General features: G+C 46.0%; 1 protein-coding gene across 2 annotated transcripts in view; it reads left to right on the top strand.

Annotated features, from left to right (window-relative positions):
* The window catches only part of LOC138959592 (uncharacterized), a 236,235-nt gene that overhangs the window by 166,560 nt on the left and 54,057 nt on the right, over positions 1-15,618 (top strand). For both annotated transcript variants that reach the window (XM_070331139.1, XM_070331138.1), the window contains exons 107-115: positions 4,375-4,535; positions 7,134-7,330; positions 9,314-9,465; positions 9,754-9,891; positions 10,543-10,797; positions 11,208-11,431; positions 12,034-12,192; positions 12,664-12,858; positions 13,691-13,849. In XM_070331139.1, the coding sequence (XP_070187240.1) occupies positions 4,375-4,535; positions 7,134-7,330; positions 9,314-9,465; positions 9,754-9,891; positions 10,543-10,797; positions 11,208-11,431; positions 12,034-12,192; positions 12,664-12,858; positions 13,691-13,849 (1,640 nt within the window). The remainder of the gene's footprint in view (positions 1-4,374; positions 4,536-7,133; positions 7,331-9,313; positions 9,466-9,753; positions 9,892-10,542; positions 10,798-11,207; positions 11,432-12,033; positions 12,193-12,663; positions 12,859-13,690; positions 13,850-15,618) is intronic.

Below are 15,618 nucleotides of genomic sequence, written 5' to 3'. Positions count from 1 at the left end.
CCACTCAGTCGGGGGAGTGACGTCAGCTCATCCAGCTCCGGTTTTTGCGGATGGTCGTCCTGCTTACCCTTTACCTTCACAGGGTTTTGGGCGGCAGGATGACGTTAGTGCTCAGGCTTTTCCGGTTTCCGGTTTGCCAGGGCATGCTTCTGCTTCCGGAACTGGTGACTTCGGTCATGGTTCCACGTGTGACTATTCTGATGCTCCATCAGTGGTCAGCGAGGAGTCGCGGGGCGTGTTTCCGTCGAAGCTCAAGTCTGTTCTTGACGTCGCGGCGGAAGTAACGTCTCGTTATTTTCCTGAAGGGGTGGTGGCTGCGGACTCTTCCGCATCATTCGTTCCTTCTGCCATGGCGGACTTCCGGCCGGCACAGGAGGATGTTTCTTCCTTCCGGTTCGCCGAGTCTCCGTCAGTGGCTTACCAACTTTCGCATTCACTGGTTCGTCCAGCACATGCGGGGAGTGGTATTCGGCCAGTGCCTGTTCCGTTACTGCTTCCTTTTGGTCCAGTTCCGGAATCAGCTCAGCAGTGGGTGGCTTCAGCTGCCCAAGCCTCTTCCTTCGTGCCTACGGCCAATAGGAAGCTTGGCATGCCCAATCAGAGCCAGAATTGGCTGGCGTCTTTTGCACTCCCTAGGGCTACCCTTCCGGTTTCCCGGGAATTGCTGCCTCTTCTGACTAAACCGATCAAGCGTGATTCGGTTTTGCCGGTTTCCGAGGCTTCCCTCCTCTCTGCTGAGGAGGTTGGACGTCGGCAGATCGAACTGTCCTCCATTGCGGAGACTCTCGTTCGGGCTCTGTCTCGGGCATTGACCGATTCGCTAGTTCCTTTCACTCTCAGTGAAGAACAGAATGCGGACGATGTCTCTGCGCTTTTGACCGCATTGGCCAAGGTCAATGAGGAACAATTGCGTCTTTCCTCCCTGCAGTACACCCAAGCGGTACTCTGCAGGAGGGATCTCTTCCTCTCGCAGTCCCAATTCACGGAGCTGGCTACTAGGGAGACCTTGAGAGTCTCCCCGGTCTCAGAGGAGTCTCTCTTCTGTCCGCTGGCACTGGATGCCAGACAGAAGGAGATTCAGTCAAACAAGGACAGTCAGTTCCTTGACTACACTCTGAAGGGGGTGAAACAGTCTCAGCCTTCTAAACAGAAGCAGGCTCAGACATCGTCTAACCCCAAGCCAGCTCAGAAGCGGCAGGCTTCGCCGGCCGCTCGTGGTGGGAAGAAGAGGACGGCATCGGGGAGGGGGCGTGGCGGCTCTGGAAGTAAGCCACACCCCCAATGAAGCGCTCCCGATCTCACCTCCCTCCCGCCCTCCACCTTGGTGATGGCGGGAGGCCCCTCCCGGGCACTTTCTCGTTGGATGTCGGTAGTAGACAGCCAATGGATTGTGGGAGTGGTGAGTTCGGGCTTCCGTCTACTCTGGCGGGAGGAAAAGGCGCCTCTTACCCGAGTGCCTCCGCGGTTCAAGCCCCCCTTCTCGCAGGAAGCACGTTCCGTCTTGCAGTCGGAAATTGCCTCCCTGGAGCAGAAGGGCGCGGTGGAGAGAGTTCGGGTCCACAGCTCCCTGGGATTTTACGGGCGTCTGGTCGCTGTTCCCAAAGCATCAGGAGGATGGCGTCCCGTGTTGGATTTATCTCTCCTCAATACTTTCTTGAGGGAGATAAAATTCAAGATGGAGACGCCAGCCTCTGTCCGAGACTCTCTCCGCCCAGGAGACTGGGTGACCTCGATCGATCTCACGGACGCATACTTTCACATTCTTATGCATCCGACCGACCGGAAATGGCTTCGTTTCCGGTGGGGAGATCAGATCTACCAGTTTCGCGCACTCCCTTTCGGGCTGTCTCTCGCACCGTGGATTTTCACCATGGTGGTGAGACAGGTCTGTGCACTGGTGAGGTCCCAGGGTATCCGTCTGCGGGCTTATCTGGACGACTGGCTCATCATGAACCAGTCCCAGAGCGGCTGTTCGCAGGATACCCTGACGGTTCTTCGAGAATCCAACTGGTTGGGGTTCTCGATCAACCGGGTAAAGTCGGAGCTGACCCCGTCACAGACATTCACTTATCTGGGGATGTCTTTCGACACGGTCGCTTGGACTGTCCAGCCTTCTCAGAGAAGGGTGGACAAGCTCCAAGCTCAGATTCGCTCCACTTTACCTCTCCTGATGGCTTCCATCCGCTCGCTCGCCTCCATCTTGGGGCAGATGGAGTCTATGGCTCTTCTGGTTTCACTGGGCCGGGTCCACAAATGTCCGCTTCAGTTCGCGCTGAAGCCGTTTGTGGACTCTCCTCTGGTGGACTGGGACGCCCTCATCCCTTTGCAGGGATGGTTCCGGTCTGCGACCCTTCCGTGGTTGCACACGGAGTGGGTCTGCAGAGGTGTTCCGATCGTCGTGCCCCTCCCCGACCTGGACCTCTTTACAGATGCGTCCAGGGAGGGTTGGGGGGCACATACAGATCTTCAGACTCCTCCCTTTCCGTTACTCAGCCGAGTAATCCGGAAAGCGGAGATGGAGGAGCCGGCCCTTCTTCTTCTGGTCGCTCCTCTGTGGCCGTCGCAGGTCTGGTTTCCAGATCTTCTTCGGCTTGCCCAAGGGCCCCCCATTCCTCTCGCACTCGTGCGAGGGGAACTAGTGCAGCCCCGAACAGGCATTCCACACGAGGAGCCCAGTCTTCTGAAGCTTCACGTGTGGAAGTTGTTCGGGACTCGCTGAAGCGCTCTGGGGCGTCGTCTTTGACTCTGGACTTGGTGGCTCGCTCGCATAGAGCGTCCACCTCTTCAGTTTATGCTTCCCACTGGAAGGCATGGACTGCCTGGTGTTCAGCTAGAGGGGTGAGTTCGGTGGCTCCGCGCTCTATTCAGGTCGCTAACCACCTCTCTTTCATGTCTTCACAGGGCGCCTCAGTCTCCTCGTTGAGGGTCCGGCGCTCCGCTATCTCGGCGACTCTTCAGCAGATTGGTCGTTCTGTTCGAGTCGGGGGCGTTATAGCTGCAGTCATTAAAGGGGCTGCTCTTAAGGAAGCTAAAGCTCGTTTGCCCGCTCCCAAGTGGGACTTGTTTTTAATCCTGGAATTCCTTCGTTCTGCGGATTTTGAGCCTTTAAGCGAGGCCAGTCTGTTCAATGTCACTCGCAAAGCGCTGTTTCTCCTTTTGTTGGCTACGGCCCGACGGGGTAGCGAGGTCCACGCCCTGTCGGGTCAGCCTGGAGATATCTCCTTTGAGCCGGACGGTTCCGCATCTTTGCGTTTCCGGCCTGATTTCCTGGCCAAGAATCAGTCTCCGGGGCAGGCCTCTCCGCTGGTTAGAGTTAAGGCTCTGACCAGCGCGTTGGCCCCGGGTGACCCCGATTCGGTCAATTGCCCTGTGAGGGCACTTCGTCTGTACTTAGCCCGGACTCAGCCGATTCGGTCTAGTTCTCAGAAGTTGTTGTTTATCTCTCTCCTTACTAGGCGCGAGAAAGATTTGTCGAAGGTAACGTTGGCCCGGTGGGTGTCCTCGCTCATCAAGCAGGCTTATGAGTGGAGGCGCACAAAGAGGGGGGGGGTTATGCCCTCCTTGCCACTTGACTCGGCCCGAGCCCATGAGACGAGGGCGTGGGCATCCTCTCTGGCAGTTCTGCGCTCCAGACGTCTAGAGGAGGTGCTGACAACTGCGTATTGGCGTTCCGAAGATGTTTTCATAAACTTTTATCTTCGGGACGTCACAGCTCTTCGACAGGATGGCTCCAGAGGCCTTCCAGCGCTCATAGCAGCAGGCCAGTTCCTGTCCAGAACTTGATGGTGAGTTTTGATTCATTTCTAGCCCACCGCCTTGTTGATGTTATCTGCTAATGTGATTCGGAGTAAGAATATGATATTAAATGGAAAATTTCCTAAATAAATTATCATTTAATTAATATACTTACCCGAATCACATACTGTATTCCCTCCCACCTGCCCCGCTTATGGTTTTAAGATTTTTTAAAGCCGTATGATAATAGGCACGTGTTCCTAGAGGAAGTGACGTGGCATACACCCGTATGGGAGGTAACTCCCGGTGTACTGGCCCATTACCAAAGCTACTTTCACTTTCGTTTTGGTGATGGGGTTGCTTCCCTTTAAATTCTTTAGCCGGGTAAGCGTTTTTCAGTGATAAGCATCTCAGGTGACTCAATGCTAATGTGATTCGGGTAAGTATATTAATTAAATGATAATTTATTTAGGAAATTTTCCATTCAAGATTGACAGCAGTTGCAGGATCTGTACAAGAATTACACAAATTCGAGGTTGCCACTTTTTTCTCACAATTATGGTACCACCCCATTGAATATGAGACAGGAAGTATAATTGTATTTACCCAAAGTGAATCATATTTGATGTGTGAACACAGGTACCACCACACCTCAGACGTGCCCATCCCTGTCGTTCATAGACAAGGAGGGTGCAGGTGACGTCAGCGAGTGCCAGCCGTGCCCTGCAGGCAGGATCTGCCCCCAGAACTCCACCATCTCTGTGCCGTGCTGGGCTGGATACTACTGCCCTGTGTCACTGGTGGGTGAAGCGTGAAATGCCCATATGCATGTGAATGTGATATGAAAGCATATTGGTATCTATCAGTCTGAGGATGAAAGTCGCTTGTTCATTTGAAAGCTTGTTATTCTCTCAGGTGCCAGGAGACTGGTTCCGGATAACTCTCACTTACTCCATTACACATGTCGGATGCATTTAGTGCGCTTACTTCCTCATGTTTAGAAAATCTGCCAGTCTATGTTATGTTATATGAAGTCTTATATCGCGCGTGTATCTCCAGACTCGGACTCAAGGCGCAGGGATCTATTTATGCCGTGTGAGATGGAATTTTTGAGTCACTTGAGAAAAAGTGACTCTATGTAATCGGTCAGTGTTAGTCTGTCCGGCCGGCCGGCCGGCCGTCCGTAGACACCACCTTAACGTTGGACTTTTCTCGGAAACTATCAAAGCGATCGGGCTCATATTTTGTTTAGTCGTGACCTCCAATGACCTCTACACTTTAACGATGGTTTCGTTGACCTTTGACCTTTTTCAAGGTCACAGGTCAGCGTCAAAGGAAAAATTAGACATTTTATATCTTTGACAAAGTTCATCGGATGTGATTGAAACTTTGTAGGATTATTCTTTACATCAAAGTATTTACATCTGTAGCCTTTTACGAACGTTATCAGAAAAACAAGGGAGATAACTAGCCTTTTCTGTTCGGCAACACACAACTTAACGTTGGGCTTTTCTCGGAAACTATAAAAGTGACCGGGCTCAAATTTTATGTGAACGTGACTCATTGTGTTGTGAATAGCAATTTCTTCCTGTCCATCTGATGCCTCATATAATATTCAGAACTGCGAAAGTGACTCGATCGAGCGTTTGCTCTTCTTGTTACACAATACATCACGCATTCACATTGGCCAGCAGATCGCAGCCATGCATTTCGGCGCATATCCTACCTTTTCACGGCCTATTATTCCAAGTCACACGGGTATTTTGGTGGACATTTTTTATCTATGCCTATACAATTTTGCCAGGAAAGACCCTTTTGTCAATCGTGGGATCTTTAACGTGCACACCCCAATGTAGTGTACACGAAGGGACCTCGATTTTTCGTCTCATCCGAAAGACTAGCACTTGAACCCACCACCTAGGTTAGGAAAGGGGGGAGAAAATTGCTAACGCCCTGACCCAGGGTCGAACTCGCAACCTCTCGCTTCCGAGCGCAAGTGCGTTACCACTCGGCCACCCAGTCCTAGTCCCAGTCAATATTGCTTTGTGAAGGACAGAAGAGGGTTTGAAACAGTCTGAGGATGATGCTTATTATTCTCTCAGGTGCCAGGAGATTGCATGGTTCCGGATAACTCTCACTTACTCCATTACACATGTCGTATGCATTAATTAGAGTGCTTACTTCCTTTTGTTTATCAGATCTGCCAGTCTGTAATGCATAAGTGAAGGAAAGAAGAGGGTTTGAAGAAGATTGCTGTCTGTTTTTATATTTAGTCAAGTTTTGACTAAATATTTTAACATCGAGGGGGAATCGAAACGAGGGTATGGTGTATGTGCGTGTGTCTGTGTGTGTGTCTGTGTGTGTGTCTGTGTGTGTGTGTAGAGCGATTCAGACTAAACTACTGGACCGATCTTTATGAAATTTGACATGAGAGTTCCTGGGTATGAAATCCCCGAACGTTTTTTTCATTTTTTTGATAAATGTCTTTGATGACGTCATATCCGGCTTTTCGTGAAAGTTGAGGCGGCACTGTCACGCCCTCATTTTTCAACCAAATTGGTTGAAATTTTGGTCAAGTAATCTTCGACGAAGCCCGGGGTTCGGTATTGCATTTCAGCTTGGTGGCTTAAAAATTAATTTATGACTTTGGTCATTAAAAATCGGAAAATTGTAAAAAAAAATAAAAATTTATAAAACGATCCAAATTTACGTTTATCTTATTCTCCATCATTTGCTGATTCCAAAAACATATAAATATGTTATATTCGGATTAAAAACAAGCTCTGAAAATTAAATATATAAAAATTATTATCAAAATTTTTTTTTCGAAATCAATTTAAAAACACTTTCATCTTATTCCTTGTCGGTTCCTGATTCCAAAAACATATAGATATGATATGTTTGGATTAAAAACACGCTCAGAAAGTTAAAACAAAGAGAGGTATAGAAAAGCGTGCTATCCTTCTTAGCGCAACTACTACCCCGCTCTTCTTGTCAATTTCACTGCCTTTGCCATGAGCGGTGGACTGACGATGCTACGAGTATACGGTCTTGCTGAAAAAGGGCAGCTACTTGACTAAATATTGTATTTTCGCCTTACGCGACTTGTTTATTCTGCTGCTGCTTTTGATTTGTTAAGAACCATTGACTCGTTTTTTGGCAAGCTGATCTTTTCTTTTTCAAAGACGGTCACCGAGTAAGTATACTCTACTGTTTGAATTTTGTTGTGTTTTTTGTCGTCTGCATTCAGTCTTTATGGGTTTTCTTTTTGGCTGTGACTTTTGGTACTGAGTGGCTTGGTTGGTCTTTTTGTGGTGTCGGACACGGTATACTTCTCATGTGTTACTGTGTGCACTTAATATTATTGTATGACGTGTTTATTCTTTGATGAATCTCAGGATCCTCAACCATGCCCAGCCACAACGTACAACGACCAGGAGGGTGGTACAGACCAGAGTGCCTGCCTGCCCTGCCCCCCAGGCTACTTGTGTGACGAAACAGCAATTGCCAACTACACCATCTACCCCTGCCCTGTGGGGTCCTACTGTGTCAATGCCACTAACACCGCCATAGTCTGTCCTCCTGGCAGATACAGGTGGGGTCATGTTTTGTATTTCTTGGTGATGTTTTGTTAAGTTATTGTTCTTATCTTGTCACTAACACTTCTTACAAGACTAAGTAGTTGTTTGGATAGTTACCACATTTTCTGTGTGGTGTGTTCACTCTTTGTTGGGTTCGTTCGTACCTTACTAACCGGACGCAGACCGTTTGTGTCAACGGCATCAAATCTCAACCTTCAGCTCTCCAGTACGGTGTCCCGCAAGGGTCCGTGCTTGGCCCCATACTTTTCGTTCTATATGCCTCCCCTGTGTCCGATGTTATCAGTCGCCATGCGTTGTCGCACGAGAGTTTCGCTGATGATACACAGCTTCATCAGTCTGCCCCTCTTGCTGAAGTTGACGTTCTGGTATCTCGGACACAGGATTGCATTGCGGACCTCAGTGATTGGATGTCTTTAAACAAACTCCAGTTAAATAGTGACAAAACCGAAGTTATGCTGGCCTGTCCCAAGAAATTTCTCAATCACCCTTCTCTTCCTGCCTCTCTCACTGTCAACGAACTACCTATCTCTTTCTCTCCGTCTGTCCGCAGCCTTGGCGTCACTCTCGATCCAACTCTCTCTTTCCAAAAACAAATCTCTAACATCTGCAAGTCCGCCTATCTAGAGCTGCGCAAGATTAGTTCAATCCGTCACTACCTCACCACTGATGCAACCAAAACGTTAGTGTGTTCTTTAGTCCTCTCAAAGATAGATTATTGCAATTCTCTTCTGGCCGGTCTCCCTAAGTACCTTTTAGATAGACTTCAAAGGATCCAAAATAACGCTGCCCGCCTGGTCTTCAAATCTTCCAAGTATGAACACGCCACACCCCTTCTTCACTCTCTACACTGGCTGCCTATCACTAAAAGGATCGAATACAAACTCTCCTCTCTTTCTTTTGCCGTCGTTTCTGGTTCTGCCCCAGAATACTTCTCAGAACTCCTCAATCTCTACACCCCCTCTCGTCAGCTTCGCTCCGCCGCCGACACTCGACTCTTCCGACTCCCCACAGTGCAAACAAAGACATGTGGCGAGAGGTCCTTCGCCTATCAAGCCCCTGTGACCTGGAATAGATTACCTCTGCCTCTCAGACACACAGATTCTCTCACTACATTCAAGACAAATCTCAAAACACACCTCTTTCAGCGCAAGTGATTTTCCCTCCAGCATCTCCCCACCCACCCCATCCCGCCCCCTACCTAGTGCCTAAAATAACGTGTATATATATTTTCTGCGCTTTGTGTCAGCACTGTTTGTGTGTGTGTAAATAGTATTGTTGACACGTTTTTATACAGTAGCCTTATGTGGTTCTTGTGCCTAGGCTGTGTATTGGATTGTCATTGTATGCCTGCATCATTAGTTGTCAGTAATTATTACATGTGCTGATTGTTCTCTTTGCCTGCGCGCATATAGTATGTTGGTTATGATTGGTCATAGTATGTTTGTTTATGTTTGGTCGTTATCTTTGCCTGTGCGTGTATTGTATGTTTGGTCGTTTTCTTTGCCTGTGCATGTATAGTTTGTTGGTTATGTTTGGTCGGTTTCTTTGCCTGTGCGTGTATAGTATGCTTGGTCGATGTATGTATTGTAAAGCGCTAAGAGTAGACATTTTTCTAGAATAGCGCTATAAAAGTTTGCATTATTATTATTATTATTGACTAGAAAATAATTGAATGAAATAGTAAACATCCTCATGATCTATGTTCATGCAGTTTTGTCTTGCTAGTGAGGCTTAGCTAATTACATGTGACCTGAACTGGAACTCTAATTGGCTCTTCCTTATCAGACAACTGGGTCTCTCATTGGTTCTTAATTACTATCCTCCCTCTAGGCAAAAATAATAATTGTCCTGTGCCATCATAAAAGCTTTTGCAGAACCTCAAAATGAATTTGTGAACACCACATTTTCAGTTTGACTTCCCCAGTAATTTTCCGTGTTACATAACTGATTCTCACACAACTTGCGTACTATTACAGGGATATCATTGGTGGTGGTGATATAGACGACTGTTTCCTGTGCCCTGCTGGCTTCTATTGCCCTGAGTCCAACATGACGTACCCGGGTATCCAGTGCGACGCTGGTATGGCCTGCCCACCCGGCTCTTGGAACCAGACCATCTGTGCTGCTGGTCAGTTGAATGTATGCTGTTATAGTTACTGTACAACACATCGAGGAATTGTGGGAGTTTGGAGAAGTGTGAGACTTTTTTGTTGTTCAGTGGCATTAAATGTTGAAAAGTTTTATGTCAAAAGACATTGTGAGTGCATAATAAAAAGGGAAGGCATAAAGAGTGACAGAGTTATTGTGGTAGAGTTTTAAACGTCCACATCCCACACATCTTTTCTTCGCATTCCAGACTTGCTTTTTTGCATATGATGTAGATTATGGTTATACAGTTGTATTTGCTTTTCTGCAGGTTACTACTGTAACATGTCGATGGGTCAGGTGCCATGTCCACCAGGTTTCTACTGTCCAGAACAGTCCAGTTTCCCGATACGCTGCCCTCAAGGTCACTACTGTGGCTCTCACGATGACTGCAACTCCACAGATGCTGGTCAGTTAATTCAGACGCAGTAGTTGCCATTTTTTTGTTTGTTTGTTTGTTTGTTTGCTTAACGCCCAGCCGACCACGAAGGGCCATACCAGGGCGGTGCTGCTTTGACATATAACGTGCGCCACACACAAGACAGAAGTCGCAGCACAGGCTTCATGTCTCACCCAGTCACATTATTCTGACACCGGACCAACCAGTCCTAGCACTAACCCCATAATGCCAGACGCCAGGCGGAGCAGCCACTAGATTGCCAATTTTAAAGTCTTAGGTATGACCCGGCCGGGGTTCGAACCCACGACCTCCCGATCACGGGGCGGACGCCTTACCACTAGGCCAACCGTGCCGGTGTAGTTGCCATTATCTGTTTCAGTTTTATTGTGTGGTATGCTTTGTGTATGTGCATGTGTGTTTGTGTGTGTGTGTATGTGTGTGTGTGTGTGTTTACGTGTGTGTGTGCTCACATATGCATGTGTGTGTGTTAAATTAGTGTGTGTGTGTGTGTGTGTGTGTGTGTGTGTGTGTGTGTGTGTGTTCTGGCATGCTTTGTGTGTACACATATTCTTGTTCCCTCTTCAATAGAGATGTGTTCAGTCCGATTCAAAGTGAAAACTATCAGTTATTTCACCAGTTATTTCATTTTTCCACCCACAGGTGCCATAGAACCCATGAAATGCCCACTGGGCTACAAGGAATTCAACGGCTCGCCTCGTTCCACCTTTGAGGACACTTGCGAGCCTTGCCTTCCGGGAAGTTACGGAGCTGATCCTGATAGAGCGTTCTGTTCGCCTTGTAGGGCAGGAGTTGTCTGCCTTGGTGCAGCAACCACAGACAACCCCGTCAGCAACGGAAGTTCACTGGCCAGTGCTTTGGGACCCAATGCCACTAATGCCTACCTCTGTCCTCCAGGTAAACATTTTTTTGTAGTGCAGGATTTCAGCTAAGTGGACTAAGTAAGAAAAGCTTGTGTGCACACATTCAGGTGTATTTACACTGGAAAGTATACACACCCACCAATCCAGATTTGGATGAATACACACATTCTGACAAATGCGACCAGTAGAATATTGAATATCATTGGCTTGATGAACAAAACGAGGCCTATATTCAGGGCCCAACCACAGTTTCAGATACTGATGGGTGTGTGGAAGAATGTTAGTTTACAAAAACAGCAAGAGAAACACTAAATGTCGGTTTCTTTATCTCACAGTGAAATGAAGAAGAAACTTTACTCATACCATATAAGCCACAGGATTTCAACAAGAACAGTCTGTCATTTTTGTGGACAAACATCTAACACATGGTTTGCTTCACTCCAGGCTACTACTGTCCTCAAAACAGCTCAGCACCCACACCATGCCCGGCTGGTCGCTACAACCCTAACGAAGAAGCAGGCAGCTACAGCGAATGTCAGCTGTGTAAACTGGACCACTACAACCCTTACGAGGCACAGACTGGTTGCTACATCTGTGGCGGTGAAGCCGAGCAACCCAGCTTGGGACAGAGCACTTGTCTGTGTGTAGGAGCTGGCAGAGATTTCCAGGTGAGATTAAGAGACAGCTATATGAGAAGGCGAAAGCTGATGTGACAATGTAGACTGCGTTGTAGAGAAGGTTGAGAAATGTGGCTGTGATGGCTTTTGAGAGGCAGCTGCAAGTGCAACAGTTTGTAAATAACAGACAACAAATTTGCATGGACTAAAAGACAGGCATACTGTATGTAGAAGGATCTGAAGGCTTCTTGTGTGAAAGTAAAATGCTGCTGACACAAGAAACTTAAAGCAAGTGTGAAAGTCAACAGTCCAGTTAAGAGAGCTCACTAAACATGTATTATCAAACTATAAATGTTTTCATAGTGGTTCGTGGTATCTCTAGTTAACTGTGTGTGTGCGCGTGTGTGTGTGTTGAGAATACAATTTGCAGCGGACAGGGATATAGGAAGGGAGAGAGTGAATCAAAGATGGAAGGAAGGAGAGAGACCAGCTAATTGTTTTAACGTTGTATGTTAGTGCAAATAGGTAGTCAATGCGGTGTTTAGTATTTTATGTTTTGAATCTGATACTGCCCAACAATTTACCTCAGTTGGTTGGTAAGGACATTGAAGTCTGTAAGTCTTGAGTGCTAATTTGACAATAATATCTTGCAGGTTAGCGACAAGACATGCCCATGTCTACCTGGCTACGTGGAGATAGATGGACAGAAGGACTGCTCCAAGACAGTGTATGACCTTTGTGGTGATGGGCAGTACAGGTACCAGGATGGCCGCTGTCTAACAGATGTACAATTCCAGTCCCTCTGTGAAAATGTAAGTCTCTTTCCATAGTGATTGTTGAGTTGCTGGCACTGAATTGTTTATTTTTCTTGCCTATCATGTTGAAATCTCCAGTTTGTTTCATGTTTTTAAATGGTGTTTATTTTAGGGATGCAAGTTATCATTCTTATTTAATGTTGCTTTTGGGGGAGCTAGGTGAGATCAAAGAAAAACAAAGTAGTAATCAAGAAGACAAAAAGTATTTAATAAATTCATGTTATTACCCCCAGCATTGGGTGTGTGTATGAAAGAGCATACACACACTTTTGTGTGTTTTGTGTTTGTGGGCTCAGTTTCTGTGTGTGTGTGTGTGTGTGTGTGTGTGTGTGTGTGTGTGTGTGTGTGTGTGTGTGTGTGTGTGCATGCGCACGTGCATGTGTGTGTGTGTGCAAGTGCGTTCCAAAAATTAGAAAGAGATTGCTTTCAGGAACTATTAAACGATTTCAATAAAATCTCATCTTTCAGGAGGTCTGCATATCTACAGCTGACTACATTGGCTTTGACCGTCAGCTGGGACTGTGTCTGTGTAAAGCTGATGACCTTGAGGAAGTGTGTGATCTTCAGTGTCGCAAGAAGTCATCGTACCAGCTGACCTTTGTGTGTGCCGGAGAGCCCCTTGAGCCATACCTCCACATCAGAGACGAAAACAACAACACCCTGGTAATTAAGTGGTAATGTTTTTTACATAATAGTCTGGAAATTTCACTTGGTAAAGGATTATCCAAAATAATCATTTTGATTTGTGTGTGAATTCATGTGTTCAAGTAGTGTAGTTCCTTTGTATTAGGACCTACAAATCTGAGAGATTAAGGTCTTTTAAGAGACAGTTTTGGAATGGTAGTATTTTTCAGACATTGTGAAAACAGTTTTGCGGAAAGGTGAAAGTCTGCGAAAAGGTGAAGGGTCTGAACCAGAAGTGTCACTGTAAAGGGGTATGCAAGGATGTTCTAGAATTTATTTATTATTACAAATTGACCAACATTTTTTGGAAAATGTAGACAGTTCTTGCCATTACCCTTTGGCAACTTTGATAACAGTTTCGCAATCCTGCATAAATTACAGGAAAGATTTTGGCGAATAGGTATTTGTATTATTCTGACTGCAGATGCCCTGGTATCTAGAAACTCTGTGACATGTTTATCATTTCACATCCTTGCTGTTACTGAAAGAGTGAAACATGTGTACAAACAGGAACGAGTGGCTGTTATAAATATCATTTCATTATTCAAATAATTTTGAATATAGCAGCATGCATTTACAAGCTCAGACTGGAATACTGTGAATATGTTATCCAAAAATGTTAAATACAGCAGCATGCATTTACAAGCTCAGACTGGAATACTGTGAATATGTTATCCAAAAATGTTAAATACAGCAGCATGCATTTACAAGCTCAGACTGGAATACTGTGAATATGTTTCCAAAAATGTTAAATACAGCAGCATGCATTTACAAGCTCACCTTGGACACACTGTCAATATGTTATTTTCAGGATCAAATACCAGCATCCAGTGCCCTGAGTATCATCAACGCTCGTAACGCCTTAACGTCAGATCAGTGTGACAGTCTGGACAACAGCGAAATCTCCATCAGCCTGGTGGAGATGAGTGAGAATGGATTCTTGGGAGTCTACTCTCCGGATTCCTCACAGGTATGTGCTTATCTGTATACTAGTGTAACATGTGACTCACCGTCTGCATGCCTGCCTGTCTGTATGCCCCTCAGTCTGTGTACAATGCAATCCCACTTTTCAAGACCTCCTAATTTTAGACTTCCTCTGCAGTCTGGAGGACCTGTGGCGTACTGCCACCTTCATGGAGAAGACGGCCGGGCGTTCCCATCTGACAAACAAAAGGAAGACTTCCTCTCTTTCAAGACCTTGCCTTTTCAGATTCTTTGTTCATAACCTCTGAAATTTACTTCCTTTTTAAGACTCCCTCCTTTTAAGGACCTGCTTTTCTCATCTTTATTTTGTTAGGTCTTACATGGGGGGTTCCACTATTTAACCTGTCTAGTTGTATTAATTGTTTTTCAAGTAATTGACAGCAAAGCCGCTGCATTTATACAGGGTTCGTACAGGTCATGGAAAACCTGGAAAGTCATGGAATTTGATTTTTAATTTTCCAGGCCTGGAAAGTCATGGAATTTCAATTCAAGTCATGGAAAGTCATGGAATTTAACAAAAATAAGAAAGAAAGAAAAATTAACCTTTAGCACGCCAGCGGCAATTTTCGTTGCCCAGCCATCCCCCCCCCCCCCCCCCCCCCCTTTGCCAGCCAGCAGCGATTTGCGTCGCCAGCACAAGGCTTGTTCGTATGACCAACTTCTCGTTCGTATTTGCATACGAAAATAACGGTATTTTTAACGGCACTTGAGCCAAAGCGAGGCTCACTTCCTTCCGTTATCTCGTCGTGTCGTCTGCGCTGCATTTGAGTCGGTTTCGTCGAAGTTTTCTGCTTTTGTTTTTGCATCGATAAAGTACTTTAGCGCTTCGACAAGCAAGATGGAGGATGATGAGTTTGAAACTTTCTTTCGAGTTGTTTCTTGACAACTAAAAGTATGCGGAATTGGAACGAATTACCGAGGAAGATCTTCGCAATGAACTGTGTATCGCGGTGAAAAAAATGACAGTTCGTCAAGTCACAGTGACGGTTACGAAACGGAATTTACGAAAGTGCAGATGGATACAAACAGTGGCTGGTACAGTTTAGTGAAATGACAGGACCAACAAACATTACCGATAATCTGACTGCGTAGCAAATGCTTGACTTGCTTGTCGAAGAGGAGTCATTCTCCAAAACTGGTTAACAAAAGTGGGAATAGGGCCCAAAAATAAAATTTGACTAATTTGAGTTGAATTATTGATTCAAAGGTTCTTTGTTATCAGAATGACAGTTTGCAAGAAACGAAAAAGCAAGAAATACGTTTCCTTACAAAATATGTATTTTTTACAAGTAAAATGACTATTTCCAAGAATACTCACCTCAATTTAACTAATAGGAGTTACCTTACTTACGAGTGCTAGACTGAGAAGCGTCCTATGTTACCAGTACTAGACTGTAAACAAGGTCGCTAACTCTAGATTTCCGTCGGTATACCATTTAGGGGAGTAGTCTCCCTTTGTCGGTAGTACCTCTCTGCGCATGTGCCAATGCCCATAATCCCCAGTTTCAATTCGAAGCTATTAAGTCAATAGCGGGGTTGGTGGGAGGGTCTCTGGTTAAATTGAGGTGAGTATTCTTAGAAATAGTCATTTTACTTGTAAAAAATACATATTTCTTTCGAATACATCACCTCAATTTAACTAATAGGAGAATAGATAACAGGCTGGAGGGTTGACTTTCGATCGGTAATCTAGTGTCACCTCACCCGACTCAGCCCATTTGTCCGGAATCCCCCCTGTAAAATCGGGGGAAGAAA

This window comes from Littorina saxatilis, linkage group LG2 (assembly GCF_037325665.1).
Source record: "Littorina saxatilis isolate snail1 linkage group LG2, US_GU_Lsax_2.0, whole genome shotgun sequence".
NCBI classification, from domain to species: domain Eukaryota; kingdom Metazoa; phylum Mollusca; class Gastropoda; order Littorinimorpha; family Littorinidae; genus Littorina; species Littorina saxatilis.
This window is presented reverse-complemented; position numbering and strand designations above follow the sequence as displayed.